Source organism: Hirundo rustica, chromosome 8, assembly GCF_015227805.2.
Source record: "Hirundo rustica isolate bHirRus1 chromosome 8, bHirRus1.pri.v3, whole genome shotgun sequence".
NCBI classification, from domain to species: Eukaryota; Metazoa; Chordata; class Aves; order Passeriformes; family Hirundinidae; genus Hirundo; species Hirundo rustica.
The window spans coordinates 26,385,498-26,395,103 of record NC_053457.1 but is presented as its reverse complement, the minus strand read 5'-3'; the positions used below and the strand labels follow the sequence as shown (position 1 = coordinate 26,395,103).

General features: G+C 41.7%; 1 protein-coding gene across 5 annotated transcripts in view; it reads right to left on the bottom strand.

The window, feature by feature from the left end:
• Positions 1-612: 612 nt before the first annotated feature.
• RBM20 (RNA binding motif protein 20) overlaps positions 613-9,606 on the bottom strand; it is a 98,362-nt gene continuing 89,368 nt past the window's right edge. For all 5 annotated transcript variants that reach the window (XM_040072129.1, XM_040072132.1, XM_040072130.1 and 2 more), the window contains 4 exons: positions 8,113-8,782; positions 5,633-5,752; positions 4,807-4,928; positions 613-853 (listed from right to left, as the gene is read on the bottom strand). In XM_040072129.1, the coding sequence (XP_039928063.1) occupies positions 743-853; positions 4,807-4,928; positions 5,633-5,752; positions 8,113-8,782 (1,023 nt within the window). In that variant the 3' untranslated portion in view covers positions 613-742. The remainder of the gene's footprint in view (positions 854-4,806; positions 4,929-5,632; positions 5,753-8,112; positions 8,783-9,606) is intronic.

Below are 9,606 nucleotides of genomic sequence, written 5' to 3'. Positions count from 1 at the left end.
CTGGAGAACACCCTGACCACACCATGGAAAATGCTGAAACCAGAGCAGGCTGGCTGTCAGCACGTGCATTTGAGCTGCTCTTGCTGCGCTGGGCTCAGGCTCTGAGGTCCCTGGGACAGACTGCGGCTCCCCCGGAATTGGCACGACACCGGCAGCGTACAGTCAGTGCTTGACAACACAAAACGTTTTGTCATTTCACCAAGCTCTAAGACATGGAGGTGGGTGCTGATGGGGTTTACCTTATGCCATCTACTCACTAGTTTTAGCAAAACGGCTTTAGACATCCTTTGCAAATCCTGCTTCTCACTGGGTCAATGAGTGAAATGGCTGAAGATATTTTAAGCAACATTAAAGCCTATAAATAGTCACATCTTTCCTTCCAGTGTCCACTGGAGGATGCTGAGCGCTTCTAAGTACTCCACCTGACCCGATGCGTTACATCAGAAATAAAACTTTAAGAATCCCTGAGAATTCTGATTTAATCTAGGAAACCACTCCCAGCACACAGAGTGTGAGAAAGAATTGCTCCACTTCTAACAGATATGCCAGCATTGCTTCACCGTGGGAAACAGTTTCAGGCATTTTGGTTTTTAATGGCACTCTGGGCATAGATGCATGGAACGTGCTCTTTATTTCCCCTCCTCTGTACAGTGCAAATTGACAGTTATATCATAGAAATAAAATTAAAAAAAAAAAAAAAGTATCAGCATTCACTCATTACAGCTCTTCCAGTTCATCTGCATCATAGTTTTTTCTTTGCAAAGTGAGGAACGATGCCAGTGTCATCCTGAGGCAGAGGGCTGCCTTCTTCCCTCATTTTCAGGCTCTCTTCTGCAAGCTGGGATAGATACTTCTGCAATCACATAAAGAAACCCAAAGCACTGTTAGCAAAACTGAAAATATTCAACACGGGATTCTTTATGCCTCTTTAGAGCTCTAACTCTTCCAGCATCTCAAAAGGAATGAAAGCACATAGAAGCCAAATTTTGGTGAAAACTCAAGCCAGAAAATATTGGCTGTGTCAATTCAGGCTCCACCTGAATACATGCAGAGCCTCAATAGTTCAGAGGTGTGCTGTGTGCCATGGGGGGAACTGGTGACAGAATCAGGAGGACTCTACTCCTCATCAGTCTGTGTAACCAGACCTCACTTTTCTCTACTCCCCCGTGCTACAGGGCAGGAGCTAACTCCACTGAGTCAACTGAATTCTGCCAGGAAAGTACTGGTGTGTCAGAACATAAATGTGGTTTCAGAGTCTCGATTCAAAGTTTATATATTATATTTTCAGCACGTCCAGTTCAGAGATACACCTTTTGCATAAGAACATTTTGTTTTAAGGGAATAATCACATTCAGTAATAATTAACACAATTTAGCAGTTTGGCTAGAGTATTTACATTTATTGTGTTTCTCTAAGATAAAGCCTTTCACTGCTTTGGGTATTCAGTGAGATTTAAAAGAACAGACATGGCCAGTGAGGCTTTCAGCCTTTTGGCAGTGCTCTTAGTTGGCTGAGCTGCACACAAAATGGATGATGAATGGGTATGGGTCTCAAAATAGTGCTCAAACTATTTATTCAAGGTCAGCAGACATAGAAATGGATGGAAAGGAGCTTCTTTAGCAGCAGCTAGTGCAGAGACTCCAGGGAAATTCCAAAACAATAATGTAGAGGTATTCTTATTGATGACTTACATCACACGCAAGAATAACTGACCTACACATTATTAGGATCATAAAACTCATTTTCTAGCTATTTACTTATTCTGATTTATTTTGAAAATACCCTTTCACATCACTGGAAAATTTTCTCTACTTGCACGATTACTCTTTACTTGCAGTTTGCTCTTTGGCATCCATGGAGAAGAAATTAAATGAGAAATGGATGTAAAAACACTAAAGGCTGTGTTAGAATTGCCACATTCTCTCAGGTTAATACAAGTTGAATAGAAGAGGTTCATCTGAAAGAGACTCAGCAACAGTACTGAACGGACATACCCGTGACAAAGTCACAACTGCACCCTTGTTACTCTGACCAGAGAGACGGGGCTGTGGAAATTACACAACTCTCAGTCTCGATCTCTGGGTGCAAAATTCCACGTGGCAAAAAGCCAGAGTAAATGTTACCGTAGTATACAGAGATATAGGGACCATAAAGGCTGGGAGACGTGTTCTGTACACCGTGAACCATAATAAATCACCAACACTTGTCCCTGGATCAGATAACCCAAGCTTTTGGGGCTTTTAATGAGCACCAACCAAAATAAGACTGAGTTTTATCCACTACCTTTAGCTGATGTTGCCAGCTATCATGAGTACCACAGACACCAGATTTGAAGTTTGCAGATTCAGATTAATATATAGCAAAATGGCAGTCAAGCAAAAAAAGTGTGTTTTTTTTCATTTAAATACAAAATTTGACAGATACTGCATAAAGCTAGAGGAAAACAGGATGAAATATTGCACTGGGTTGCCAAGGTAGCTTCCACCAGATGAATGGTGACAACTTTCTGCAGAGGAGAAAGTAGAGGAAGGGATGGCAAAAATATGGATTTTTTTGGACGTGGGAATTGCAGTGTAACTGTAAATACAAATATCACCTGGGAAAATAATTCATTATGATGAAGAAAATTAAAAATTACAATAAGTCTGTGATACTGACAAAGAAACAGCTGATTTTTTTTTTTTTTTTTTTTTTTTTTTTTTTAATAGTGATTGATGTTATTTGAAGGGCATAGCGGTTAGATCAAGTTGACTATTATACTTCAAGACAAAACTGTCATCATATAAACAAGGCTTTGGGAAGAAAATTGGCAAAAAAGCTGTTCAGTTTCGCATTCAAGTCCAAACAGTGAACATATATTTTGGATGTGGCCCAAGGAGATCACGAGAGACAACAAGTAGCAAATCAGCTATAAAAGGCTCAAAGCCGTGACACAGTTTGGGACACTGTTGTTGTCACTGGATGATGGCATTTGGCATTCAGGAAGGAGAACAGGAACACTGCAGCAGCACTCCCATAGCTCCACTACAGTCAGAGTCCCTAGTTCCTATATTGGTGGGTACACTCGTTAACTTGCATCATCACAGGAGAAGACTCATTCCTTGCAGAATGCATTAATGAGTATTATGGTGGCTAAAAGTGTTCTAGCAACACAGAACAGCAATTTGAAAATTGTTAAGTTTCCACTTGAGCAGGCAGAAGTTGGACGAGACATTTACTTCCTGTATTTAGTAAGATAAGAGGTATGGCTCGACAGAACAGCCTGTTTTTATTACTGCATTTGGCAGATTTAATTTTAACAGCTTTTATAGTCTTTGTTCTTTTATCTCAAGTCAATGATAGATATCTACCACAGTACTCATGGGAAATGTCTTAATAGGGAGAAAAAGAGGCTATTTTCACACTAAGTCAGTTTTAGTTGGGCTGTGTCTTATGAATTTAACAAAATAAGTTAGAAAATCTAAAAAAAAAAAAAAAAAAAAAAAAAATCCCTCTTCATACCATGGAACCAGTTTCCAAGGTTGGGGCAGGAGTTGCAATCTTTCTTTAGTATGAGTTTCTTTGGGACAGACTTGCATGGGATAAACAGCCTGAATTGAGTGGTGCCACCTCTGGTGAATCCCTCTGGATTTTTTTGCATGAAGCAAAAAAGGAATGCAAACTGGGCACCTGTTTTTTGTGCTTGCACTTGGAGGGTCCATTATGAGCAAGCATCAGAGCTCTGTAGGAAGCCTTTGGAAGCCAGAGGCCTTTGTATGATTACAGCTCTGGAACTTCAGGAAAGCCAAGTAGAAAAATCTCCCAGAGAAATTACTTAACTGTGAGTGTCACTAGAAAAGTCGATGCCTACTAGGCAGCTAAGAAAGAAAGCTTCTACTTGAACAGAAGTTACCACATCTCCTGTGGGCAGAGGGAAGGAACAGAGGAAGGAGGAGCAGCTCTGCTTTGCTGTGCCATGACTTTTGCTAAGAGTATGAGAACGCCACAGGTGTGTGAGCGTACACACCCTGCTCATGGGCAGGGGCAGGGGGTGGGAGCCAAGGCCACCTCCTCTGAGGGGCCCTGAGCACAGGACAGGACAGGTAATGCTCAGGCTGTCCTGCCTGATTCTATCGATGCTGCGTCTCAAAAGCGACAAAGGCAGGGCTTTGATTGAACTGCAGGCACACGTGGTCTCCCTGTGCTGTTATCAACTGCTGACGTGTTTTTGTTACATTCTTATGGAGCAACAAGCACTGACATGCTCCTGCATATCCTGCTGGAAAACACTCAGCAGCGCAGCTCTGCACACAGGGAGGGGATTGCAGCGGGTCACAGGAAATGCCTGGCAGAGCCCGCGTGTCCCGGGGAGCCGCGAGCTGAAACGCGCCGAGAAACCCGCACGGACACAGAAATGGGGCTGGCTGCGTTATCAGATAAATGCCAGCTTTAATGCTCCTGACGTTAAGATGTACTGAAGGCTGCTGCTGGGGTCGCTCCCAGTGACAGAAACATCTGGGACCCTCTGAAACAGGGAATTAAAGAGATGGGTTGCATGCTGTGCTGGTGACAAGGACCAAAAGTAGATGAGAAGATCAAATTATCACCTGGCCTCATTTTACCTACGATCCAAAAGTTGATTTCAAGGATCTGAGAGTGAGAAAATAGCATGCTAATGACTGGAACTACAGAAAAGTTTGTTTACCTAAATTTCATTTCATCTGAATTCTGTCCACACAATAAAAACTTATTTTTTATTGCATCATCTACTTTACACACAAACCATCCCGTGAGCTTGTTGTTAGGTAGCTTCAGGTGTGTTTTTACCTGGAGATTTTTGTAGTGAACAGTACTCCTGCAGTGACTTGTCTTTGCTGTCTCTTCATTTGTATAGAAGAGTCCACAGAGCTTGCAGTAAAACCCAGTTCTAGGCACTACAAATTCCACACCTGTTGAGAAATTCTGAATTACATTAAAATGTCAGTTGAAATCCTACCCCTCCCATAATAAACTTGTTTTCAAATTTTTAAAAAAAGTGCTATTTAGTTAAATATTAGGAATAGGAAGACTGAATCCTGGATTCACTTCTCTGATTTCCCTAATTTTGCAATACTGAGCTGCACTTTAAAATCCTGTGCATCAAAACCACACCTTTTCTCTTCTCTCTTAGATATAACATGCTTTAAAAATCTACCTTCTCATAATATTGGCTGGAAATTTCACCCTGTAACCTCAAGGGCTAGAAAAGCAGTAATACTTTTTAGCAGTAAATTCACCTTTAAGTTACAGATTGCTTTTGAGGATGTACTCCTTCCAGGTGCTTTGCTCATAACCAGTATTTACACACTAAAGCCAGTACTTTTGCTTGTACTTTTATGTCAAAGACTTTTAAACTACTACGTATTTTTTCATGGGTATTTCATATATAGTCCAAGGGAACTTATGCCATCTCATCAGCTGCCTTTTGCCATTCATTTGGAATGAATTAGCAATGATCTAGAATGAAAAGCCAGTTTCTTTCAACAGTTACCCTTCTGTCATATACCCTGCTCCCTCTCTCCTCACATCTGTTCAGAAAAATAAATATAGCAAGTAGCCTTAAAGTGACATCTTGTTGTAAGCCCGGGGTATTGCAGGGGGTGGCCCAACGTACCCAGGGGAATGCTGAGCTCGGTGAAGACGTCCTCTTGTTCCCAGCCTGGTGCAGAGGGCCTTTGTTTCGACTCTACCTCCGGGTATTCCAGAGATCTCATTTCCAAGTACCTAGAATTTGCTTAACAAATGAATAAATGTATTGAATGAAAACAGTTTATTAAAGAGACGTTTGTAAACTTCTTGGGAACGCTTTCTGGGTGGATCTATAAATGAAGTAAAATCAGGAAAAATAAAATGCTTTTCCATTCAAATCAGGGGCCTGTTTAGTGCAACTCCAACAGCTGTTCAATGGTGTGCAGTCACTCCGATTTCTTTCAGTAGACCATTTTTCTATTTCTATTTTAATGTGATGTTTGGAGGGGTTTTTGTATTTAAATCTCTAAATATGACATTGCACACCTCTGGCAGAAGCACGGCCTGACTGCAGCTTTGTAACCACACGTACTGCTGCATGAGCAGTGGTGCAGCTGGGCTGACACGGGGCTGCTGCAATGGTGGGGGCAGCAGGACCTGATGAATACAATTCCCAGAACCTGCCTTTCGTAGGATCCCTGCAGCATCTTCTCCCTGGAGCCACCTTTCTCCCATCCTCACCTCTCCAAAGGATAGTTCCTGCTTTATGGCTCCCAGCCACTAGAAGATTTTGGTTTCTGAATAGTGGGGATGGAATGCTTGGTCCCTGCTGGCTGACATTAATGGACACAGCAGCAGATTCAAGGTGTGGAAACACTGGATTGGTTTGCTGAGGCAGATATAGCCAGTTGAAATAACAGATGCTCTCCCTTCCCATGACTTTTATCATAAGAATTACTTTTATTTAAAAAGAGAGGAATTTCCTATCACAGAGCTACAGAATTACAGATAAACTGGTCTGATTCCTCTTCTTCAGTCCTTACATCAAAGAACTGCCTCACTTACCCTGACAACATTTCTATTGAATTGCAAATTTCACCTAGATAAGGGATATATTTTCTTATAAAACAAACATATTTTGCCCAAACCAAACCCTTCCTGTCTTTCAAGTCCATAGTTCAAAGATCTGCAGTTTCTAGCTATGAGAATGAATTTTTCTTTACTTTTAAGTATGTCTATTGCATGATTTAAAAGAAAATAATATAAAATCCTAACTGGTTTGCTTTCAAACTGATTTTGAACCTACCCCAGGATTCCAATACTGCAGCAGAGAACCTGGAAAACCCCCAGTAAGCTGGTACGCTTTTCTCAAGACACTCAGGGCTTTTGCAGCAATGCAAGTCCCACTTAAGTTGCCTTCTGTGCTGCTGAGCTGGCAGCTGCATTTGTAGAGGGCCTGGAGCCTTGGACTGAAGATCCCAGATAACAAGTCCATGTCAGAAACCTGGGAAGCATGAGAGGCCCTGGAGCTTCCAGGCTCCCTGCTGACAAGCTGGAAGCTGAGATACTGGAAACACTAATAAATACGCTCTCGGGACACCCAACTCTTTCATCAGCTGCCTGCCCAGGAAGCTCAGGAGAGCCAGCTTTGCCATGCCCAGTCCCATGGCAATGTTATCTCCAAATATGCAAAGTCTGGCAAGGGGTCTTCAGGCCAATCAGGTAAGTATTAAAAACTAACAAGTTTCAAATCTGTCTGGAGAAAGAAGTCAGCTCAAAATCAGATGTTCACATGAAACGTTTCCAGCATTGCTCCCTCAAAAATCTTCCATCAGCTTCTTTTTATAAGCCCCTTTCCATCACATGGGCTCTGGCAGCAATTAAAAAAGAGCACTTCTGACCAACATACTCAATGTTGTTTTTCACTTCATCTCACTGTGCGCAGCCCATTTGCTCAATTATCATTTGACAAGGAACTGAACGGACTTTCAGACCCTCAAGATCCCTTTTCCTGACAGCTAAAATACAAATAAGTAGCTATGATTGCATTTATTGACATTATCTCACAGCACATCCTATCAGTTATATTAAAGGCAGCATGCAGTAGATAACAGGACATGATAAGGCAAGTCCTGGCAAAAGGCATGTATTTGCATGAACAGGGACTGAGAAGTAACAATCTATGTGTGATATCCATGATAATAATGCTTCAGTACAGTGTGTAAGAATACCCACCTCGTCCAGGAGCCAGCCAGACATTACAGATACTTTTGTGTTGACCTTCAGAGACTGTCACTCATTTCATTGACAATTCAAAATAAATTTAGCAAGGCACTGAAAGACTTCAGCTAAACTCATGTGAACCTTAACATGCCAATTATAGCAGCTTATGCCTTTCAGAAAGCTTGCAAGCTGCTTATCATATTTCCTTTACACTATTCATCTAAGAGGCTCTAATGGTTTAGCTTGGCCAAAGGCACTGGGGTTCTTTTACTAAGCTGCTCCAAGGACAAGCCTTGATACTATTAACAACGCTTATTCTCGTTAGCAATAAATTTCCGTCTACCCTCAGAGAAAACATGCAAGGCTCTCTGCAGGCTTAAGGGAAAAAAAAGCAGTAGTTACCCTTGGCCTCTGGACACTCTTGGATTCCATGCCTTGTTTCTTCACTAGCGTTTTTAATGAGCATTTCCGTAACTTCTCTGCTCTCAGCTCCTTGTGATCCCATCTGTTTGTAATCATCTATAAATGTATCAGGGAGCTGAAGAGTCTCTTCTTTCAGATGAACAGAAGGTATACGGTGATCTTCAGGATCTAAATGAGTGTCAGAGCTCTTATCAATTTTTCCTTCCTTCTGCTGGCAATCAGACTCCTTAGCAGATTGGTCTTCTTTCGATTCCTCTGGCTTCTGTTCAGGGTCCAGATTTAGGCTTGATGCTTCAGTTACAGCATCATCATTATCATCATCCTCATCATCTTCCTGACAGCCACTAGAAGCTGCACTGCCCTTTGCTGTTCTGAAGTTTGTTTCGAAAGCTTTATGGGAAAATTTGTCTTCACTCCTGTTTAAGTGGCTGTGGTCATTTTTCAGTTCTAACACGGTTGACATACAGGGACACATTTCAGAAGCAGCTTTATTCTTTTGATCAACTGGGACTATTTCTTCAAGCTCAGTTATATCAGGCTCCATAATTAAATCATCTTCTCCCACTTCATCTACTGTCACTAATTCCTCCATGTTAGCAGGATACCAGGTCTCACCTTCTATTTCACTTCCACTCTCCCAGTCCCGGTCCTGTCACAAAAATGTAAAACATTTGAGAGATTGGTGATTATAGATCATCACTGTTAAAAAATGGGCCTTGAAACCAGGAAGAACCTTGATATGGCCATGCATAACTCCTCTTGTGTTTTAGTTTCAAAGAGTGATATTCCTTGGTGTTGTGATTTTAAACCTTATGCACAAGAACAAAAAAGCTCTATTGAATTATCACATGAACTTCCCTTTGTGAAGATTCTATAACTGCCTTGGGGATTACAGTCTCTCCAGTCCCTTGCTTTTCTGTAAGCAGTAGAACAACACACAGTGTGTTACACTTTGTTATGCAGTTGATGCTACCATGGGATCCCCTTCCTCTACCTCCATCTCAGTGCAATGAAAATATACTGAACCCCATCTGAGCCACTGTGGCTTTCACTTTGCTGGACCAGGTCCTTTAAATTCACGTGGCAACTGAGAAAACATGGCTTCCCTCTGCAATAGTTCTCTTCCACCAGCAAGATCCCTCTGCCAGGGACTGTGCTGGGAGCCACTGGCCGAAACCTTAGGAAAAAGCAGGTTTACAGTTATATTCCAAGGTACATATTCTCAAATACCTCATATATGCAGTTACAGACTTATAGGACTCAGGCACTAATACTGGATTTGAGAAGTCTTAGAATTAAAAGGTATATCTTACTTTTAAGGCACACTTGCATCTTAGATTTCAACTCCCAGACTCCTTGTGTACACATAATCTATTAATAATCTGTATTCTCCTCCTGTTTGGCCATTCCCACACTTCCCCTCCTAGAATCCTAAAACAGCATGAAAACTCTGTGAGCTGGCACCGCTCTTGC